Source organism: Schistocerca americana, chromosome 1 (assembly GCF_021461395.2).
Source record: "Schistocerca americana isolate TAMUIC-IGC-003095 chromosome 1, iqSchAmer2.1, whole genome shotgun sequence".
In the NCBI taxonomy this organism is placed as follows: domain Eukaryota; kingdom Metazoa; phylum Arthropoda; class Insecta; order Orthoptera; family Acrididae; genus Schistocerca; species Schistocerca americana.
In genome coordinates, this window is record NC_060119.1 from 891,387,382 (window position 1) to 891,411,781 (window position 24,400).

Sequence of the window (24,400 nt, forward strand, 5' to 3'; positions counted from 1 at the left end):
GCCATGCTATTTTTCTGCAATTTCTGCACAGCATTTTGTTGTTGTTTTTGTTGTTGTTGTTGTTGTCTTCAGTCCTGAGACTGGTTTGATGCAGCTCTCCATGCTACTCTATCCTGTGCAAGCTTCATCATCTCCCAGTACTTAGTGCAACCTACATCCTTCTGAATCTGCTTAGTGTATTCATTTCTTGGTCTCCCTCTACGATTTTTACCCTCCACGCTGCCCTCCAATGCTAAATTTGTGATCCCTTGATGCTTCAGAACATGTCCTACCAACTGGTCCCTTCTTCCTGTCAAGTTGTGCCATAAACTCCTCTTCTCCCCTATTCTATTCAGTACCTCCTCATTAGTTACGTGATCTGCCCATCTAATCTTCAGCATTCTTCTGTAGCACCACACTTCAAAAGCTTATATTCTCTTCTTGTCCAAACCATTTATCATCCATGTTTCACTTCCATACATGGCTGCACTCCATACAAATACTTTCAGAAACGACTTCCTGACACTTAAATCTATACTCGATGTTAACAAATTCCTCTTCTTCAGAAACGCTTTCCTTGCCATTGCCAGTCTAAATTTTATATCCTCTCTACTTCAACCATCATCAGTTACTTTGCTCCCCAAATAGCAAAACTCCTTTACTACTTTAAGTGTCTCATTTCCTAATCTAATTCCCTCAGCAACACCCCAATTAATTCGACTACATTCAATTATCCTTGTTTTGCTTTTGTTGATGCTCATCACAGCATTTTAAATGGGCATTACTGACAACCACTTGCCCACCAGAATGAACGACTACTGCCCAACTACAGCAAAGAACAGATTTGACCACTCAGTGGCAGAACATGCACCCACTCCCCCCACCTAACAGTCACCCAGTCACCATTAATGCTTTCATGTCATTGTGTACCACATGAACTAACTGGCTCTGGTGCCCGCATGTCACAGTCATAGCCCAGGTATCTGCCACCTCTCCTTGCCGTACACCTCCTGCTTCCCTCTGAGCCACCAGCCATCTCTCCAAACCCCTTCTCCCCCTTCTCCCCTCTTTCTCCCTCCACCCATGCCACCCCACCCTGGCCCACCTGACAGTCCTGAACTGCAGCCCACCTGCCAAATTGCCATGCAGGCAGTGTGTGTTCAGTAGCACACTGTAGCTGCATAGGTAGAAATTTTCATTCTTTCTTGTGTGCATGGCAATGTTTCACTACTTATACTGTTTGTTGAGTAATCTTTTTACTCCAAAATTATTGAGTCTTCATCTTTGTTGCTTTGCTAGTACAGTAATTCATTTATGGAAAACTTCAAAATTTAAAAATATTCAAAGTCAATTTATTTGGGCTTGGTGATAGTAGAATTCAGATGACAAGAGGTCACAGGCAGCACCTAATAAATATTCACCAAATGGTAGGACAGGCCATAGTAGTAACTCGGTGTCTAATTGCACCAAGTGAATTGTGTTCAAAGTGCTGGTAGCAGAGTAGGTGACGGTGATTCAGTGCTCAATAAAGTGTGTAGAAAGCTTACATGCAGAAATCAGAGTTAATAGTGGTGTTGTGCTGAAACTGTAGCCACCATGTTATTGTGTAGTTCCATAGAAAATTGAGAGATGGGTTTGTAGCATGTTTATATGGACTGAAAAATAGTCATAATGAAAGAAAATTAATTCTGATTTTTATGCTTGTATTCAGTTACTGAAAAATCTGTAACCCCATTTCTGGGCATATCATTAAAAAGTCTTTCATTTTCAGTGTACAGGACTTCTCTTGAACAAGATTTGGCCAGTGACACTTCGGGACACTTCAAACGGCTCATGAGATCTCTCTGTGTGGTATGTTTAAAAAAGTTGTAACTCATTTGTCCACAAAAGAATGTTTTATGCATAAAGTGCCATGAAATATGGTAATAGCAAAAGTATAACCATGCTTTACAAATTATCAGTTTATTTGCATCCACTGAAACATTCAGAGTATTTCTGCCAGAGGCAGGCAGCATAAATCAGTATATATTGTATATTTAATAAATTAATGGGCAAAAGCATAATTGATATGAAGCTAGAGAGTCCAAGAATAAGCCTACAGTAGATTCTGTGAAAGAAAATGGTATTTTTGTGCATGTGTGCGTGTGCCTGTCCTCCCCAAGAGGAACTAATTGTTCTGAAAGCTAAGATAGCATTGTCACTTTCACGTTTATAATTTGTCAGCAGTACTAAACATTTTGCATCCTAAATGTAAATAATGGATAGCAATTTTGTCTCTTAAGTGGTGAGTTGATGCTAATGCTGTGGACTAAAATTTTATGTTGTCCAAAGGTAAAGGAAATTTTATTTTAATAAGTGGACAATGATGATGATTATTATTGTCACTATTTGTTGGATATTGTAATTTTTGTTCAAAAATTACAATTAAATGATTGTGGTTATTAAAGGGGATTTATTTTCATCTTTCTGAAGACCATATGTTTCTTTTAATACATATATATTTGTGATTTATACAGGGGAATCGTGATGAGAATTACTCAGTTGATCAGGCTGCTGCTGCCAGAGATGCTCAGGCCTTGCTCAGGGCAGGTAAGAATATTTTTATCCACTTTTGTAGTTAAAAGGCATAAAAAGCTTTGCTTTGTCGTGACAGGTATTTTTCAGTCACTAGAAGTTTCTTTTTCATGCAAGATACCCATTCTCTTCTCCAAAGTATGTATTCTCATCACCATACTTCTCCCACTCCCACTGTCTCTTCTGCTCACTTAATATCAGTGAATGTTTATTTTTGGCATCATATATAGTGCTGGAGGTAAAGATCATGTACTTTCTCAGGATAATCACACAAATGAATGAAAAGGCTGTGTGTGTGTGTGTGTGTGTGTGTGTGTGTGTGTGTGTGTGTGTGTGTGTGTGTGTGTTTTAACATGGTGTGGAGACAGTTCCTTTGTTTGTGCCAAATCTAAATGTACTTGTCATTTTGGTTTTTCTGACTGCTTTATTTTCTGACTGCTTTATTTTTTATTAGGAGGTCTCAATTTGAAAAGACTGACTGTAGTCAGTCTGCCCCAGTTGTGCCATCTCCCAGTCCTCCCCTTTCTGAACGGAGACAAGTCATGGCCATCATTCATTCTGGAAGTTTAGGTCAAACACATTTCCATCTTTAGCTGCTAGCCAATGGAATGGCATGAAGGGTCTATCTTACACACTCTGTCCCCCGATTCGCTGTTGTCAGATGCTGGAATTTCTTCACCTTCATCCACTCACTTCTGACTTGTGGTCTTTCATTGCATCTATGTTGGAATCTGTTGTTGCTGCTTCTGTGGACAGCCTTTCAGCTGACTGCAGATGTCATCTGTGTCCTTGTCAGGAGTCTGCATTAGCAGCTGTCAGTGCATTGGTGGCAGCTTCCAGTTCATCGGTTCCACTGTTGATACCATGATGAGTCAGAGGTTCTGCACTTTCTTCTATTCTTCCCTTATCTTCTGTTGCCAGCTAACATCTCTGAGTGCATGGAGCAGTGCGGACATCCTTCCTCATCAGTTCAGAGGAGTACACTAACAAAACGGCACACATTCTGTTGAGATTCAAATTTTACTGCTATGTAATAGATATCACTGTGCATGCTTTAAAGTAAATTGTTGGTAGTTCTATGTTATTCTCCATGCAGTGAGTTATGATTAAAGTTGTCCTGTAATTACATTTTGTGTGTGTATTATCAAAGTTCATTCCACAGTTTGTGCTCCATGTTATGTAACAGGCAAACACAACATTTTTTGATTAGATGAAAACTTAAATTCATGAAATGAAAAGTGGGGAAATAAGTTCATTAACTTGAGAAGTATGGCATACATGACTGCTGTACACAGGATTAAAACAGAAATGCTGTTGTGTGATAATTAAGACACATGGAGAATAAAATTCAAGGCACTGCTGCTAGGAGTATATATCTAGAGTCGTGCTGCAACATGGAGTGTCTGATGAAGGTAAAATGTTCTCTGCCATAGAAATTTCATAGAAAGTAAGGCTAGTGGCAGACAGAAAAGAAAAAGCAGGGTTCATTTGGTTCACCAGTGCCACCAAGCTAAAGCAAAATGCACATCACGTCAGATACAGCTTAAACTTAAATCAATCTATGCATCCAAGAGACCTGTTCACGAAACAGTGGTGCTCACACCCTTAATGATTCACAAAATGCAACCTAGCAGTGAAGTGACCTATCAACTTATTGAATTCTTAGATGCTGTGGACAAGTTCAAGCAATAGATGCCAAATAAGCAGTAATTTTCAGAGTAGGTATTAAAATCCATGGAGAAGAAATAAAAACTTTGAAGTTCGCCGATGACATTGTAATTTTATCAGAGACAGCAAAGGACTTGGAAGAGCAGTTGAACGGAATGGACAGTGTCTTGAAAGGAGGATATAAGATGAACATCAACAAAAGCAAAACAAGGATAATGGAATGTAGTCGAATTAAGTCGGGTGATGCTGAGGGAATTAAATTAGGAAATGAGACACTTAAAGTAGTAAAGGAGTTTTGCTATTTGGGGAGCAAAATAACTGATGATGGTCGAAGTAGAGAGGATATAAAATGTAGGCTGGCAATGGCAAGGAAAGCGTTTCTGAAGAAGAGAAATTTGTTAACATCCAGTATTGATTTAAGTGTCAGGAAGTCATTTCTGAAAGTATTCGTATGGAGTGTAGCCACGTATGGAAGTGAAACATGGATGCTAAATAGTTTGGACAAGAAGAGAATAGAAGCTTTCGAAATGTGGTGCTACAGAAGAATGCTGAAGATTAGATGGGTAGATCACATAACTAATGAGGAGGTATTGAATAGAATTGGGGAGGAGTGGAATTTGTGCCACAACTTGACAAAAAGAAGGGACTGGTTAGTAGGACATGTTCTGAGGCATCAAGGGGTCACAAATTCAGCATTGGAGGGCAGCGTGGAGGGTAAAAATCGTAGAGGGAGACAAAGAGATGAATACACTAAGCAGATTCAGAAGGATGTAGGTTGCAGTAAGTACTGGGAGATGAAGCAGCTTGCACAGGATAGGGTAGCATGGAGAGCTGCATCAAACCAGTCTCAGGACTGAAGACAACAACAACAACAACAACAACAACAACAACAATGCTGCTTCACAGTTTTCCAGGTAGCTTCAATTACTTCAGATGTGCTATTGAATCCTGTGATAATCTACTAGGGGTTACAATGCTTAAAGTAAAAATCTTGGAAGAACACAAAGTGAGAGTGCGCAATGTTTTAACAACCATGTAAACATTTCTTGAAAAACCTAATAAGTTCTGATTATATATAAAAACAAAGATGAGGTAACTTACCAAACGAAAGCGCTGGCAGGTCGACACACAAACAAACACAAACATACACACAAAATTCAAGCTTTCGCAACAAACTGTTGCCTCATCAGGAAAGAGGGAAGGGGAGGGGAAGACGAAAGGAAGTGGGTTTTACGGGAGAGGGTAAGGAGTCATTCCAATCCCGGGAGCGGAAAGACTTACCTTAGGGGGAAAAAAGGACAGGTATACACACGCACATATCCATCCACACATACAGACACAAGCAGACATATTTAAAGACAAATAGTTTGGGCAGAGATGTCAGTCGAGGCAGAAGTGTAGAGGCAAAGAAGTTGTTGAAAGACAGGTGAGGTATGAGTGGCGGCAACTTGAAATTAGCGGAGATTGAGGCCTGGCGGATGACGAGAAGAGAGGATATACTGAAGGGCAAGTTCCCATCTCCGGAGTTTGGATAGGTTGGTGTTGGTGGGAAGTATCCAGATAACCCGGACGGTGTAACACTGTGCCAAGATGTGCTGGCTGTGCACCAAGGCATGTTTAGCCACAGGGTGATCCTCATTACCAACAAACACTGTCTGCCTGTGTCCATTCATGCGAATGGACAGTTTGTTGCTGGTCATTCCCACATAGAATGCATCACAGTGTAGGCAGGTCAGTTGGTAAATCATGTGGGTGCTTTCACACGTGGCTCTGCCTTTGATCGTGTACACCTTCCGGGTTACAGGACTGGAGTAGGTGGTGGTGGGAGGGTGCATGGGACAGGTTTTGCATCGGGGGCAGTTACAAGGATAGGAGCCAGAAGGTAGGGAAGGTGGTTTGGGGATTTCATAGGGATGAACTAACAGGTTACGAAGGTTAGGTGGACGGCGGAAAGACACTCTTGGTGGAGTGGGGAGGATTTCATGAAGGATGGATCTCATTTCAGGGCAGGATTTGAGGAAGTCGTATCCCTGCTGGAGAGCCACATTCAGAGTCTGGTCCAGTCCCGGAAAGTATCCCATCACAAGTGGGGCACTTTTGTGGTTCTTCTGTGGGGGATTCTGGGTTTGAGGGGACGAGGAAGTGGCTCTGGTTATTTGCTTCTGTACCAGGTCGGGAGGGTAGTTGCGGGATGCGAAAGCTGTTGTCAGGTTGTTGGTGTAATGATTCAGGGATTCCGGACTGGAGCAGATTCGTTTGCCACGAAGACCTAGGCTGTAGGGAAGGGACCGTTTGATGTGGAATGGGTGGCAGCTGTCATAATGGAGGTACTGTTGCTTGGTTTGATGTGGACGGACGTGTGAAGCTGGCCATCGGACAGATGGAGGTCAACGTCAAGGAAAGTGGCATGGGATTTGGAGTAGGACCAGGTGAATATGATGGAACCAAAGGAGTTGAGGTTGGAGAGGAAATTCTGGAGTTCTTCTTCACTGTGAGTCCAGATCATGATGATGTCATCAATAAATCTGTACCAAACTGTGGGTTGGCAGACTTGGGTAACCAAGAAGGCTTCCTCTAAGCGACCCATGAATAGGTTGGTGTACGAGGGTGCCATCCTGGTACCCATGGCTGTTCCGTTTAATTGTTGGTATGTCTGGCCTTCAAAAGTGAAGAAGTTGTGGGTCAGGATGAAGCTGGCTAAGGTAATGAGGAAAGAGGTTTTAGGTAGGGTGGCAGGTGATCGGCGTGAAAGGAAATGCTCCATCGCAGCAAGGCTCTGGACGTGCGGAATATTTGTGTATAAGGACGTGGCATCAATGGTTACAAGGATGGTTTCCAGGGGTAACAGATTGGGTAAGGATTCCAGGCGTTCAAGGAAGTGGTTGGTGTCTTTGATGAAGGATGGGAGACTGCATGTAATGGGTTGAAGGTGTTGATCTACGTAGGCAGAGATACGTTCTGTGGGGGCTTGGTAATCAGCTATAATGGGGCGGCCGGGATGATTGGGTTTGTGGATTTTAGGAAGAAAGTAGAAGGTAGGGGTGCGGGGTGTTGGTGGGGTCAGGAGGTTGATGGAGTCAGGTGAAAGGTTTTGCAGGGGGCCTAAGGTTCTGAGGATTCCTTGAAGCTCCGCCTGGACATCGGGAATGGGGTTACCTTGGCAAACTTTGTATGTGGTGTTGTCTGAAAGCTGACGCAGTCCCTCAGCCACATACTCCCGACGATCAAGAACCACGGTCGTGGAACACTTGTCCACCGTAAGAATGACGATGGATCGGTCAGCCTTCAGATCACGGATAGCCTGGGCTTCAGCAGTGGTGATGTTTGGTGTAGGATTAAGGTTTTTTAAGGAGGATTGAGATGCAAGGCTGGAAGTCAGAAATTCCTGGAAGGTTTGGAGAGGGTGATTTTGAGGAAGAGGAGGTGGGTCCCGCTGTGACGGAGGACGGAACTGTTCCAGGCAGGGTTCAATTTGGATGGTGTCTTGAGGAGTCGGATCATTAGGAGTAGGATTAGGATCATTTTTCTTCGTGGCAAAGTGATACTTCCAGCAGAGAGTACGAGTGTAGGACAGTAAATCTTTGACGAGAGCTGTTTGGTTGAATCTGGGAGTGGGGCTGAAGGTGAGGCCTTTGGATAGGACAGAGGTTTCGGATTGGGAGAGAGGTTTGGAGGAAAGGTTAACTACTGAATTAGGGTGTTGTGGTTCCAGATTGTGTTGATCGGAATTTTGAGGTTTTGGAGGGAGTGGAGCTGGAAGTGGGAGATTGAGTAAATGGGAGAGACTGGGTTTGTGTGCAATGAGAGGAGGTTGAGGTTTGCTGGAAAGGTTGTGAAGGGTGAGTGAGTTGCCTTTCCGGAGGTGGGAAACCAGGAGATTGGATAGTTTTTTGAGGTGGAGGGTGGCATGCTGTTCTAATTTACGGTTGGCCTGTAGGAGAATGCTCTGAACAGCCGGTGTGGATGTGGGAGAGGAAAGATTAAGGACTTTTATTAAGGATAGGAGTTGACGGGTGTGTTCATTGGCTGAGTTGATGTGTAGGTGAAGGATTAAGTGGGTGAGGGCAATGGATCTCCAACTGTCCAATGGCCAACTTCACACATCCGTCCACATCAAACCCACCAACAAGCAACAGTACCTCCATTATGGCAGCTGCCACCCATTCCACATCAAACGGTCCCTTCCCTACAGCCTAGGTCTTCGTGGCAAACGAATCTGCTCCAGTTCGGAATCCCTGAATCATTACACCAACAACCTGAAAACAGCTTTCGCATCCCGCAACTACCCTCCCGACCTGGTACAGAAGCAAATAACCAGAGCCGCTTCCTCGTCCCCTCAAACCCAGAATCCCCCACAGAAGAACCACAAAAGTGCCCCACTTGTGACAGGATACTTTCCGGGACTGGACCAGACTCTGAATGTGGCTCTCCAGCAGGGATACGACTTCCTCAAATCCTGCCCTGAAATGAGATCCATCCTTCATGAAATCCTCCCCACTCCACCAAGAGTGTCTTTCCGCCGTCCACCTAACCTTCGTAACCTGTTAGTTCATCCCTATGAAATCCCCAAACCACCTTCCCTACCCTCTGGCTCCTATCCTTGTAACCACCCCCGGTGTAAAACCTGTCCCATGCACCCTCCCACCACCACCTACTCCAGTCCTGTAACCCGGAAGGTGTACACAATCAAAGGCAGAGCCACATGTGAAAGCACCCACGTGATTTATCAACTGACCTGCCTACACTGTGATGCATTCTATGTGGGAATGACCAGCAACAAACTGTCCATTCGCATGAATGGACACAGGCAGACAGTGTTTGTTGGTAATGAGGATCACCCTGTGGCTAAACATGCCTTGGTGCACAGCCAGCACATCTTGGCACAGTGTTACACCGTCCGGGTTATCTGGATACTTCCCACCAACACCAACCTATCCAAACTCCGGAGATGGGAACTTGCCCTTCAGTAGATCCTCTCTTCTCGTCATCCGCCAGGCCTCAATCTCCGCTAATTTCAAGTTGCTGCCACTCATACCTCACCTGTCTTTCAACAACTTCTTTGCCTCTACACTTCTGCCTCGACTGACATCTCTGCCCAAACTCCTTGTCTTTAAATATGTCTGCTTGTGTCTGTATGTGTGGATGGATATGTGCGTGTGTATACCTGTCCTTTTTTCCCCCTAAGGTAAGTCTTTCCGCTCCCGGGATTGGAATGACTCCTTACCCTCTCCCTTAAAACCCACTTCCTTTCGTCTTCCCCTCCCCTTCCCTCTTTCCTGATGAGGCAACAGTTTGTTGCGAAAGCTTGAATTTTGTGTGTATGTTTGTGTTTGTTTGTGTGTCTATCGACCTGCCAGCGCTTTCGTTCGGTAAGTCACCTCATCTTTGTTTTTATATATAATTTTTCCCACGTGGAATGTTTCCTTCTATTATACTAATAAGTTCTGAGTGTGACAGTGACAAATTAGAACAAAAATCAAAACAAAAAAGTAAAAACTCAGCATACAAATGCAGCTTTTATAACAAGAAGGGATACAAAGATGCAAGTGCTTTTTCAAGAAACTAAGTGTAAAAGGTGCCAACAATGTGGATAAAGCTCATTGCTATTTCTCTATGAATGAGGCCATAAAAAACTAAACTCTGACTGAACAGGCCATGAAGGCCCAACGGTACCGACCGGCCACTGTGTCATCCTCAGCCCACAGGTGTGATGCGGATACAAAGAGGCATGTGGGCAGTACACCACTTTCCCGGCCGTATGTCATTTTATGAGACCAGAGGTGCTACCTTCCAATCAAGTAGCACCTTAGTTTGCCTCGCAAGGGCTGAGTGCACTCTGCTTGCTAACAGTGCTTGGCAGACCTGATGGTCATCCATCCAAGCTCTAGCCCACGTTGGTGATCTGACGAGAACCGGTGTTACAGATGCGGCAAGGCCATTGGCATGTGTGAGTGAGCTTGCTTCATGGTTTTGTGACTCCATGTTATGGTGTGTGGGTAGTGGTTGCCCATCTCACATGTGCAAAGATCCAAAAGTATTCACATATGAGAGAAGCATAAGGGAGTTTAATGCTTGCAGACAATAGTATTATGTAAGTAACAGCTAAAAGTGATGTAAACAACTGCAGACACTCCATAATGCTGGAAACCACTTTCTACATGCTCATTTCAGTGGTAACAGTTGTGGACATCTACCATACAGTGACATTTATGCAGTAATGAAATATACTTATGGTAAAGTCAAAGTGATTACAAACAGATTTGGTAATTTGTTTTACTTACAAAAAAAGTCTAAGCTGAAAGTTACAAAAAGTGATATGCAAGTATTGCATGGTCAGTTAGACCATCTGAACTCATGAGATATGAGCAAAATCCATATGTGACAGGTTGGAAATTGAGTGATGTTGATCTCACTAGATGCAGTGTCTTATCACATCCACTACCTTCATTAGATGAGAAGGGAACTCAAATGGACTTCTGACACAACCACACTTTGATTATGTCTGGGGGCCATTGCGAGAAATATCTCAAGGTAGTGCAAAATTTTTTGTGGTGCTTATAGCAACCATAGCAGATAATGCCATATCTGTTTCCTTTGACATTAAGGAGAAGTTGTTGACAAATTTGTTGAATTGAAAATCCTAGTTGAAAGTCACTTGTCATGAAATTAGATACTTTTCACACAACAGTAAGAAGTACTCCAACGAAAGAGTGGATTCCTTCTCGGAATGGTAGGAATACAATGATATCTAACAGTCCAGTCATCGCAGCAGAGTAGTGGTGTCAAATGAAAGACCATTTGTTGGTGAAGTAGCTCACTGCATGTTTCTGGAGTCAGGACTACTACCATCATTTTGGACCAAAGCCATCAACACAGCTAACTATGTTCAAAATCATGTGTAAGCAAAGAAGTGTCTAATGAAAGGTGGCTGAAGAGGAATCCTTGCTTATCTCATCTTTGTACTTTGGGTCAAACTGCCAAATAAAAGGAAAGTTGCATGAGGATATAAGCAGTGGCCTGGAGTGGACTTTGCCCGGTCCAAGAATAGTCATTTAGACTACTCACGGCTTTGTTAAATTAAACACGCGTATCTTACAACTGAATATCACCACATTTCTCAGTGGTGACATTTACACATGAATATTTATTGAATAGCTTTACTTGGCTAAATTCTTACTAAAGATGAAAGATGTGGAGAAAGACAGTCACATAGTGAAGAAGGCAAATGACATGCTGCAGACATTGAAATATAGTGATAAGATGTGTGAATTAGCAAAGCCATTTATGTGCTATGCCAAGCTGGTTGACAGTGGTATGCAGAGTTAAATGCACCCCTAACATCAGTTGGTTTTCATCCAAAAAGTTCAGATCCCTATATGTTAAGAGGCACTATATGAAAACATCCAATCTTCTTACTTAAGTAGGTAACATGTAATTTCATAAGCAGACTGAGAAAAGGCAAAAAAAATAAAGGAGTAGTTATCTGCCAGCTCTTACCTCAAGAACTTGGGTGCCATTAAGGAAAAGCAATCTTTTAACAAAATTACATTACATCAAACTGGCTATATCAGGAGTTTCACAGCTATTCAGAATGGATGACTGCAAACCAGTAAGCATTACATTGGTGACTGGGAGCAAGTTGGACCAACAGCTATGAGTGCCTGACATGCTAATCATCATCCATTTGCAGAACTGGTTGGATCATCATTGTACATCGCCATGGGTACTCGATCTGACATTTTCTATGTAGTCATTAAGCAAAGCCATTGCAATTCAGCTGTGATTTTATTCATTGGCAAGTGGTTAAGTGAATCCTTTGATATCTCAAAGGAACCATGGATAAAAAACTGGCCTACATCAAGAATAAGGAAGGAATTTTTGGATTTGCAGATGCTGATAGGAAGTAGCATTCAGTCTACAGCTTCATCTTTCCCAGATCAGCAATCTCATGGTGTTAACGTAAGTAGAGTGCCACAACTATTCACTCAGCTGAAGCAGATTACATGAACTTCACCAAAGCAGCAAAGGAAGTGATCCAACTGTCAGCATTAATGGAGGAGTTGGGTTTATGAAAACTATCAGACATCACCATGTTTGGTGACAACTGGAAAATTAGCACTTAAGTTTTTCACTCAAAGCTAAAACACATTAACATCAAACAGCACTTCATACTTTAAGCCCTACAATGTATCTGCTGAAACTGAAATATCAGTAAACAGAAGATATGATGGCTGATACACTGACAAAGGTTCTTCTGCCCAAAAGCACTAGAAATGTGTTGGACTTCAATCCTAGCATCATGAACTTAAGACTCAGTTCTTAATTTATAGTTGTCTGCAAAAATTGAGGGTGTGTGAAGAGTCAAATTTTACTGTCATATTGTTTGTGTCTATAGATGTCATTATTACATGTTTTCATGTCAGTTGTTTGTAGTTGCGTGCTATTCTCCATGCAGTGAGTTTTGAATGGAAGTTGTTCCATAATAGTGTGTCATGCTTGTATTGTCAAACTACATTTGAACAATATGATGCTGCAACTTACCAAATCAGAAAGCACTGGTAGATAGACACAATAAAACACACACACACACACACACACACACACACACACACACACACACACACACACACACACACACACTCTCTCTCTCTCTCTCTCTCTCTCTCTCTCTCTCTCTCTCTGCACATATGACCTTTACACATGTCTGTGCCCTGTGCCTGTGTGTGTGTGTGTGTGTGTGTGTGTGTGTGTGTGTGTGTGTGTGTTGTTGTCTCTATCAACGTACCAATGCTTTCGATGGTGTTTGTTTCAACCTGAGACAACTAAATAGCTTAAATCTTAAATAGTGCATTGTATGAAGAAAGAAATGTACTAGGTGAAAAGTTATTAGTAAAGGGGACATCTGTCTGTGCTACAACTGGGCACATGGGTGGGGTCAACTTTGTGTTTTCAAATGGGAACCACCATTTTTATTGCATATTCAGATTCTATGCCCAAAAGTACGTATGGTTTAGTTAAACTTGTTTTCCATTTGTGGCAGATGGCACTGTAATCAACAAATATGAAATGTGCCTATTTTAGCAGTTGAGAACCAACACATTTGGTTTGAAATTTCATTTACAGTGTAAATGTAAGTCTTTGTGTGTGTGTTAATGGGTTCGAAATTTACTTTAGTGTTGCAGATTTGATTGTACTGTACAATATGGTTAGTAATTTCAGTGTATGGTTAGAAATTATATTTAGCATGATCAAGGAATGATGATGTGGACATAAGTTTCCTCTCCCATCACAATGCTTGGTATCGGTGAGTCCCCTTGCCTCTCACCAGTGGGATGCCTGATTTTGGTGAGCATGTGAGGGTTTGCACGATGTGGGTATCCATAGTAGGTGTGCCTACCACTACCAGTTCATGGACATTTTACCTTATTACAGTGTTCGTAGTTTGCTTTTTTGCCAGTAGCTGTGTAGCAACCAGTTTGAGAATTACAGTGGTTGGACAGAAACACACACCGAAATCAGTCACCCTGCTGGCACCTAAAGGAAGCGTTCGGATTGTTTGGGGAGAATTGACCTCCGAAGGGAACAGAAAACGAAGTTACCATTGAAGTAGCTTATTTGCCAGTAATGTCTGGCTAACCACGTTATTTGTACTGTAAAATCACGTTTGCAACACTCAAGTAACTTTCCAGTATCAGTGTTAGACTGTTAGACTGTTAGAACACAAAGGTTTAGATTTACATAGTAAACAAAATGTAGAACCAAAAGCACTGCAAAAAGACATTCTTGGGATTTGTCAATTACAGTGCCATCGCCCATGAACAGAAAAGAATGGTTTGAGTAAACTGTGTAATTTTTGGTATAGAATCCTAATATTCAATAGAAATTGGGGGTTCCCATTTAAAAACACAAAGCTGACCACACCCATGAAGGATGGGTGGTTCGGAGGTGGACAGTTTTAGCATTCACTAGTATTATCTTTTCACCTTGAACATTTTTTTCATACAATACACCATTTTTAGTATATTTAGTTGTCTCAAATTAAAGCAAACACCCTATACAAATAGGACATTGTAGTTGGGCTTTCCATGCCCTTGAAGTGCATCATTCTCTCCTAGACAGTATCTGGAAGGCACCTGTACTATAGCAGATGGCAGAGTAGTTAGTATACACTACCTGTACTGCCACCCACCTTCCGCATTTGCCACTGTCTATGACTCAGCCTAGTTTTTAGATACATCAAACAGAATTCACACACACAACATGGAATTCTTTAACCCGTTACTACATATTTTTGTGTTTTATCATTTAGTGTGATGTTTCGAGATTTTGCATAACAATCGTAGAGGGAGACCAAGAGATGAATACACTAAGCAGATTCAGAAGGATGTAGGTTGCAGTAGGTACTGGGAGATGAAGAAACTTGCACAGGATAGGGTAGCATGGAGAGCTGCATCAAACCAGTCTCAGGACTGAAGACGACAACAACAACAACAACAACAACAGCATGTATATTGTTTCCTGTTGTTGAACACAATTGAAGAAACAATGTTTTTAAAAACAGCTATTGTTTTGAGTTTTACTCTCTTGGAGAGATTGCATGACATTTGTAAGGCTACACATGCAAGGTGAATAGCTGTTTCTACAAAAACTCTAACAAATGCGTAGTGGGTACTGTTAATGTTTTGCTTGTGGACACCTATGGACTCTTGTTTTTATTTACACACAAAATGTAGTTTTATCATTTGAATCAGAAATAATAAAATGACAAATAAGTCTATGAATACAGGTTACAATGTCATTAAATATAAATAATTTAAACTGTTACATGTTGGAAGATAGAGATAATCAGCTGATATGCTTTGTCCTGGATACATGTTACTGTTCTGCAGGTGGGTAACAGTACAACTAGTTAAGACTAATAAGTAATGATTTAGTTGTTAGTGTTAGCAAAGTTTCACTTTACAGAAAAGTCCTTCCATAAAATTATTTTGAAAATTATTTTGACTGCCCAGCAAAGGTTTGTTATTTTATTAAGTGTGTGAAGTATATTGACCATTGTATACAAGGACACCTCTTTAATATAATAGTGTCATTAGTGTTGTTGAAGATACTAATTTACTCCAAGGTGAGATCTGTTTACGTTCCCCTCTGTCATAAACTTAAAGGTGAAAATATCAGTAGGCTTGTCATCTACTTTCAGAATTAGAACTGGTTTATAAAAAAAAAGGGAATAATCTAGTGTTTCTGAAATCATAAATTTGTTAAAATTCCTCTTACTGTGTGGTTTTTTTTCTTGCAGGAGAGCTGCGCTTTGGGACTGATGAGTCAACATTCAATGCTATTCTGTGCTCTAGAAGTTATCCACAGCTGAGACAAATCTTCATTGAGTACGAGCGCATTACTGGTCACGATTTTGAAAAAGCTGTCAAGAATGAATTTTCGGGTGATATTGAAGCTGGATTATTGGCTATAGGTGAGATAAGGATTGAAAAATTAAAGACCGCTCAAAGGAAATTGAGAAAACTGTAGATTTTATGTATAGCATAATGTAGTAGAAACCATATTGTGTTCACCATCATCGAGTGACTGTGATTACTATCAGCTACAACTTTCTGGTTGGACGAGATTATGCTTTTAGGCACAAATAGATATACAGATGTATGTTTGTTAGGCTTTCAACATGTTCACCATGCAGCTGGCTTTGTCAATTGAAGTTGATTGCATATAGTTTTTAACACATTTACAAATTGACAATTCTCATTGCAAAATTTACATTCTACAATATACACAATCATGTCTAACTAAATACATCATCTCTTCCATTACATATCTGCATATTAATTACAGAAATGTGAATACATTTTCTTCCAATGTAACATTATGTATATGGTATGTCTAAGTTCTTTGTAAATGATAGTTTATTGTGATTAAACACCTAAGATACTCTTACCTACTATTAAGGAGGATGTCCCCAATTATATATGTCCTTCGTTACTTTGAAAGTATTCTTCCACTGAATAATATGCCATATTTTCTACACCATACTTCTACAACTACCATAAATTTACATGCAGTGAAGATTTTTACCGATTGTGGCAGTTCATTGTCCATCTTCAGATTTAGGTGTTTGTGGCTATTATGTATCAGCGACAGGGTCGAATAAGTTATGTTTAGCATGTAGTTGTTTGTGGAACGGTGCATATGTACATTCATTCTTGGCACAAATTTCTTTATATTTTATATGTAGGCCCAATGGTACCGACCAGCCACCGTGTCATCCTCAGCCCACTGGTGTCACTGGATGTGGATATGGAGAGGCTTGTATAAAGGCTTGGTATTGTTATGATATAGAGTTGACTGAAGTTTTTTTACGGGCTTCTGTAGGACCCAATCCTTGAATACACCTGATGGCTTTTTTTGTGCCATCTGAAAACACACTTTTTACGTAGAGAATTTCCACATGACAGTAGCCCTTGCTGAAACTGTCTCTGAAAGAATGCATGGTAGCAGAGAATCAGCAATTTTTTTTATTAATAGGAAACCTCAGTTTATATAGCAGAAAAATCACAAGTGCACATTTACCAGTTAAATATTTTGTGTTCTTACTCTTAGTCTTTGGTCTATTGAAGTGCAACAGTATGAAACTTTCTTCTTTTTGAGCATTTAGATTAAAATATAGTTCCTCTGTATTCATTTCATTTATACATAGCTGGTTAACTTTATGCCGTTGACTACTTTTCCAAATAGTTCCTTTTTTTGTCTAAAACTACCTGCATATTCTCCCGCAGATGAAATCCTATTCATATCAGCGTATAGAACATTTTTGCACACTGTATGGTTTGAGAAGCGATTAACGTATATAGTAGAAAGGGGGTGGCCCAAGGACAGAGCCTAGGGGGAATTCTCTCTTAATTTTCCTTAGTTTTGACATGTAGTTGTTGTCATGCACAAATTGTTGCCTGTTGCTTAGGTAAGATTTAGTTAAATCTAAAAACCATAGTAGTCTAGTTTCTTTGCAATAGTCTCATGTGACAAAGAATCCAAAGCTTTCAATAAATGTAATACAGGACACAAGTTTCTTTCATAACCATTGTCAGATCTGGCCCCTTTCTTTCACAATGGTTTCACAATAGCATATTTTGGTCTGCCTTGAAAAATGCCCTTTTTCAGTGAGCTATTACATATGTGACTCAGAATCCTACTTATCTGTTGGAAACAAGTTTGTAGTACTCGGTTGGAAACACCACAAATTCCATGCAAGCTTTTACTTGTGAGTGAGTGAATTTAGTTTCTTAATTTCAGTAGGAGAAGTGGGTTTAATTTCAGTGTTACCAAATTGCATATATATTGCCTCTTTCACATATAGCCTTGCATTTCCTAATGACTAGCTGGATCCTATTTTCTGTAAAACACTTAAAAATGGTTATTAAAAATATCTTCTACTTCTGATTTTCACTTAAAAAACATTTCGTTAAGTTTGATAGCACAGTCTTCCTGTGGTCTTGGCTGCCCTGTTTCCCTTTTGACAACATTCCAGATTATTTTAATTTTATTATCAGAGGTGGTAATCTAACTTTTTAATAACATTTATTAATGTTTGTTTCTAGATCATTACTTCTTCTAGCTATGATACATTTCCCTTTTCTGTTTGCAAGTTGTTTTTATCCCTTTAGTAAGCCATGGCTTTTGAGATGGTTTTGTACAATTATATTTCACTTACAGAAACTGTTCTCAAAGATACTTGCAAAGGTATCATGGAATAGGTTAAATTTTAAATTATCATCAGGTTCCCTGTACACCTTATCCCGTTCTAACTGTTGCAAGCTTTCCCTAAAATTTACAAATGTTAAAGCACAATTGAAATTGCTATTTTGGAGAACTGTTTTGCATAACTGAATGGTGCCATGTCACATACAATAACTAGCTTTCGGTCATGATGAGACAACCATTCTTAACACGAAAATTTTTTGTTTTGTTAGATTTATCTTGGTCTATAAAAATATTATCTTTCAGTGTGCTGTTATCTTTCAGTGTGCTGTTTTCCTGTACCATCCAAGTAGAAAGAAAAAAAAACTGATGTCAAACTGAAAGAACAAAGTAATACTTCAGGATCAAGCTTTCTATTGGACTGTTTCAGAGAATCTACATTGAAATCCCCACAAACAATAATTTGCACAAAAAGAATCGGAATTAGCTGAAAATTTCCCAGTGGGGACCTACAGAGCTAAAATTATAGAAGTACAGCTAATTAGTTTCAGCTCACATGCACATGCTTCTATATGTTGCTCTAAACACGTTTCTTTAGTTGTAAATTTTTCACACTAGTGTACATTTTAAGATATATGGCAATTCGTCTCTCCATAGTGTGTCTACTTACATTTGCTGAAAGCTTAGATCTTCCATTTACCTTTTCCGTATATGTGACTGTATAATGTTCAGATAGGCATACTATGTCTGTTCCACCCTCAATTTCTACATTTTCTAAATCTTCTAGACAGACAAGGTCATCTACTTTTTTTAATCCCCTGATATTCTGATGCAGTATACTAACATTATTTTTTACTGTACTTTTGAGACTCTTGAGATGAAAAACAAATCTCTAGTACTTGCCCATGTGAGCTTCCCATTAAGCCAAATTTCATTCAACGTTGAATCATTGGACACTGATCTTAGCCTGATCTAGATATAGATGGACGCTTCATCTGGAGCAATGCTTGGTCTGCAGTAACTTCTTGCCCATGAGCAACCAAATGGTAAAAAAGTGTGCTTCTGTACTTTTAATCCAGTGTTCATTCACGCAGAATGCTGCAATCAATTTTGTCTGGCCAGAACTGGAATTCAGTAATGTTGCTTTTAAGAACTACTAATTTGTGTGTAACAAAATTAGCTTGTTTTTGCTGCAGGGAGGTTAAGTGTTTATACTGGGTCCACTTTGTTAATTTTACTATGTTCTGGTGTTCTTTGTTTGACAAAGACTAGTATATCTCAGGCCTATACATTTCCCTGATCTGTTTCTGAGATTTGAGACATGTTGCCTGACTTGCTAAAGCAGACTAGTTCATTACACACCACACTATTTTTTGGATCAACAAAGTCTTTACTAACTACGTCTTCTATGGAAAACTCATAAACAATTACAGTTCACAGATGGATGATTTATTAAAGTAATACAATCCTTAACATCAACCAGTGCTGAACTTTTAAATTGTTTACAGATTGATTCTAAATACCCATTAGCTATAGTTATTTCAGTGTGCACACATGATTATTCTATTGAGTCATAATGCTGAGGTATTTTTAGTACTATTACATGTACATCATACTCCCAAGCCGCCTAATGGTGTGTGGTGGAGGGTACTTTTGGTACTACTGTCTGATCCCTCCAACCCTGTTCCACTCGTGAATAGTGTGTGAGAAGGACGATTGTCGGCAAGCCTCTGTATTGGTTCTAATTTCTTGAATTTTCTCGTCATGGTCAATACGCGAGATGCATGTGAGGCAAAGTAATATGTTGTTTTACTCCTTCTGAAAAGTGCTGTCCCAAAACTTGAATAGTAAATCTCTGTGATACACAATGACTCTTTTGTAACATGTGCCAGTGAAGTTTGCTTAGCATATACATAATGCTCTCTCATCAGTTAAATGATCCCATGACAAAATGCACTGCTCTTTGTTGGATCTTCTCTATCTCCTCTATCAGTCCTACCTGATAGGGATCCCAGATACATGAACAATACTCAAGAATTGAGCAAACAAGTGCCTTATAAGCCACTTCTTTCATGGATGAGTTACATTTCCTTAAGATTCTTCCGATGAATCTGAGTCTGGCATCTGCTTTTCCCACTATCCGTTTTATGTGGTCTTTCCACTTAAGGTCGCTCTGGATAGTTATGCCTAGATATTTTATGGCAGATGCCGGCATTGCAAGAATTATATCTGTTCTTATTAGGTGATCTAAGTGAATCAGTGCCATTTGCAGTTACAATTTTTTCAACATTTTCACTAAAATGAACATCTTTAGGTTTCATGTGCTTGGCTTCAGATCCATTCAGTTGCAACACAACACACAGGCATACCTCTGCTTCTTATTGTAGGTCTATGTCCATTGCAGATCCATTACCTTTTGGTTTCCTCCTCTCGTTTCAAAGAGGAATCTAATTTCCCCACATCAAAAATAAAATGTTTACACAATGGACGCAGTGTCACTTCTTGCAGTTTTTTGGCATTTTCGACGTTGCTTATTCATAGTGATGTCATGCTTTCCACACGTCGTGTTATGTAGTAGCCTATCACTACACATTGGAGGTTTGCACTACTGTTTTTGTTGTACAGATTCTTGGTTCTTGACCTTTAATGCACGTACCTCTTTAATAAAAATGTCAGAATTTTGTCTTGACAGTCAGAACGATTTATCTTTCAGTGCATTTTGTCTTTAGAGCAATTCAAACATGACCATATCTTTCATTTAGGAGTGACATTTGCACTCTTAAAATGATAAACTGTTTCACCATTATTGCACATTACTGTTTTGATGAGACACTTCTCGTAGCAGCAATGGGAAGATAACCATTCTTCTCACAAATTTTCACTAAATGATACTGATACAGTACACAGTATTTCGTTTATATATTTTTCAGTACTTCAGTTTTTCTTCCAGCAAATTTCTTAATAATATAACACATCAGACACATTATCACAATAAAGGCTAAATTTGTTGCATACTAGATACTTTTCCTCATATTTCTTAAGTTCATTTGTGGAGCTAATACCCTCACAATCTTTGATCCCATCTTACCCAGTAGAAAAACTGCTACATTTGTGTAAAAACATGGAAATGTCATAGCACTGCTGTAAATCAAAATATAATACTAATATTTATGCTTATCATAATTTCAGTTTTGTCACTCACATTTCATTTTTAATTTGCCTGACATTTTGTTTTATGGCATCATGTCATCATACGAATCTCAACTCTTCCAACCATGAAATCCAGAAATCATAAGCTGCCGTCTTCTTTCACTTCCATGGTGAAAGGAGTGTTTGAGCGGAACAAGCTCAAATGCTGGAGAAGTGTGATTAGTGTTTATATTCCTGGGGCCACACCACAGGTTTGTTGTCAACAAATTGCCAGAAGCAGGAAAGTTTCAGCTGACCACAGTGCCTTTTCCTCAGTCTTTCATAAAATAGTTGGCCACCATAGGAGTGGAGGACTTCCCATGGCAACAATGTTCACTTGTTCAAAATAATGGTTGTTAAGTAAGAAATATAGAGGTAAGCATGTATTTAAACAGTGCCACAATATATTTCTCAAAACTGCTTGCTAATAGCTCTAATTAGCCCTGTAGAGGCACACTCATAAAAAAGGATACAACTGCAAAGTTAACCAAAAATATGGCTGTTGTAGTTATGGACCTTCATGCAACCCATGAAATCCTCAGAATTACGAATAAGATAGTTGCATTTGCCTATTAGAAGGATAAATGGATGATAAATAGTTTGGACAAGAAGAGGATAGAAGCTTTCGAAATGTGGTGCTGCAGAAGAATGCTGAAGATTAGATGGGTAGATCACATAACTAATGAGGAGGTATTGAATAGAATTGGGGAGAACAGGAGTTTGTGGCACAACTTGACAAGAAGAAGGGACCAGTTGGTAGGATATGTTCTGAGGCATCAAGGGATCACAAATTTAGCATTGGAGGGCAGTGTGGAGGGTAAAAATCGTAGAGGGAGACCAAGAGATGAATACATTAAGCAGATTCAGAGGGATGTAGGTTGCAGTAAGTACTGGGAGATGAAGAAGCTTGCACAGAATAGAATAGCATGGAGCGCTGCATCAGACCATTCTGAGGACTGATGACGATGACGACATTAGAAGCACCAATAGAAGGTTAATATATTAAGGCAAAAAACAGATTGGTGCTCCAGTGTTGATCACAATGGGGACAAACAGGGAACCTATCCTTGTGAATCTTCACTATGCCATATCAGTCTTGAAGGAACTGCAGCATGTTGGGGCAAGACCTTCATAGTTGGAATAGAAGTCCTATTGAGGTTTTCTCTGAACCTTGTCAATCAGATCCTCTCCCAGCAAGGTTGTTGAATAATGAATCAGTTTCACTGTTACTCAGTTCTTGATAGCAGAAAGGTGGTCTTCCCCTTATTGGCAGGTAATAGTGACAAAGTCCTTGTCTGATCTAAAGTCTTGCAGAGCCTTCCATTCAGCATCCAGCAGCACTTTCATTGCCCTCTGCTCATGTCCAGAAGGCTTCCCTTTGGCTCCTAAAAGGGAGCACTGTAAATGCTGCTTTCCTCAAACTGTAAGTGTTTCTCCATGCATGCGTAATTCATGTTTGTGGCCCCAGTAATTTTCTCACACTGCTCTGCGAGTGTCACCAATTGCATTTTGTGGCAGTGATTACAGCAACTACCACCATCTGATCTTCAACATTTGTTGTGATGAAATATTGTGGGACATCCTCGAAACCATAAAATGTACCAATCTTTACATTGGTTAAGGGTTTATACACTGGCATAGTTTCCCGGCACTTCACGAAACAAAATCTCCCTCCCCCAAAAAAAAGCATTTTGGAAAGATCTTTAACGTGCAGTAACACATTAAAATGTAACAGTACAGAAGCCCAGCTCCAATGTCAAATCTAACATAACTTCTCATACCAGCTCCTTTCACCAAATCTAACAAAGCAAGTCCAACATTTCAGGGATAACATAGTACAGTTGATCATACCATGTTTTACATTTTTGGAGGTGATAACTTCGCTCATTGCCAGACGTACACCAATTAATCTGTTGACAACTCGTCACAACTTTACAGGAACCAGAACTCACCAGACAGTACTCCAGCTGCACTCCGCACCAAGGCTTTGAACAAGGTGTATTTATAACATCTTTTAACAGTTGCATTCTTTGACATTACGTTATTTCATGTTTGATGTTACAATTTTAATAAGTTAATCCAGCAAAAACTGACATTTCAGGGTTTTAGTAGAAATTAAAATGAGTACAATGATGATGCATATTTGCAAAATTAACAATCTTTTACAAGTGCAATCTTGAAACATACATACATTTAACAATTAAGTTTTCATTATTCAGTCCAGAACATTCTTGAACATCTTTATGTAATTATGCAATTTTATGAAACATTTCTGAGCTGGTACTATTTCTACAACACCAAAATTACAATTAAAAGTCCAAAATGGCTTTTCAAAACATTTGAAGGCTAAAATGCGGAATAATTACGCACTCACAAAATCTTTAAATCGTGTTGCAAAAAAATTAATGGATCGTTCTTCTAACATTATTTATGATACAAATTGTCTCCAGTTTGACTCTTCCCTAGTTTTCGTAATATGTGAACATTGCACTAAATTTCTCTATAGACTGTTCCAGAAACATTAATTATGAGTATAATTACAAATTTTTAGTTGGTGATTTCTGAAGAATGTTGTCCTGACTTGCAAAGATACATAAATATTAATGTTTTCCAAAATTAATAGTTTACACAGTTAATTTGCATTATGGTAAACAATGAATTTTAATACTTGAATTATAATTACAAACTTGAATGAAAAGGGTTACTAACATTGAAACACCATTAACACTAATTCCGGAACTTGTTCTTTCTCTTCAAAACATTCAGAAATTTATATCAAAGTGATAATGACTTATCCTAACTGTACATTACTTTATCTGATTAAGAACATACATTAACTGGTCTGTGACACAGTTTAATGTTTTCGTTACAACTATTTCACACTGTTGCACTATGTGATTTTATTCACCAAGTGTCCTTATACACTACCCACAACTGTTTTAGCTTGTAGCACACACTACAAAACCTGCTGTATTGGGTACCCCACATGACCCAATACAGCTTGTTTAGTTACAATGTATGCTGCATATTTTTGTATTACAATACATTGCATACCTTCATATTATGAAAGTATAAAGTCGAATTCCACCAAACACGGCTTGTTAGTTTTGAAGCACTGAAACAGAAATTGTGATGGGTTTTGTAACCCAATCACAGCTCATGTCACATGATCTAGCCAACCGTTGACTGCAGATGTGCAGAGCATAGAACATGTGGTGTAGTCAGCCAATAGCAACAGCACTGTTAAGTAGCGCGAACACACACATAGGAAAAGTTTTTTTTT

General features: G+C 39.6%; 1 protein-coding gene across 2 annotated transcripts in view; it reads left to right on the forward strand.

Annotated features, from left to right (window-relative positions):
- The window catches only part of LOC124614435 (annexin B9-like), a 137,545-nt gene that overhangs the window by 108,540 nt on the left and 4,605 nt on the right, over positions 1-24,400 (forward strand). For both annotated transcript variants that reach the window (XM_047142944.1, XM_047142943.1), the window contains exons 6-8: positions 1,751-1,830; positions 2,496-2,568; positions 15,521-15,694. In XM_047142944.1, coding sequence (XP_046998900.1) covers positions 1,751-1,830; positions 2,496-2,568; positions 15,521-15,694 — 327 coding nt within the window. The remainder of the gene's footprint in view (positions 1-1,750; positions 1,831-2,495; positions 2,569-15,520; positions 15,695-24,400) is intronic.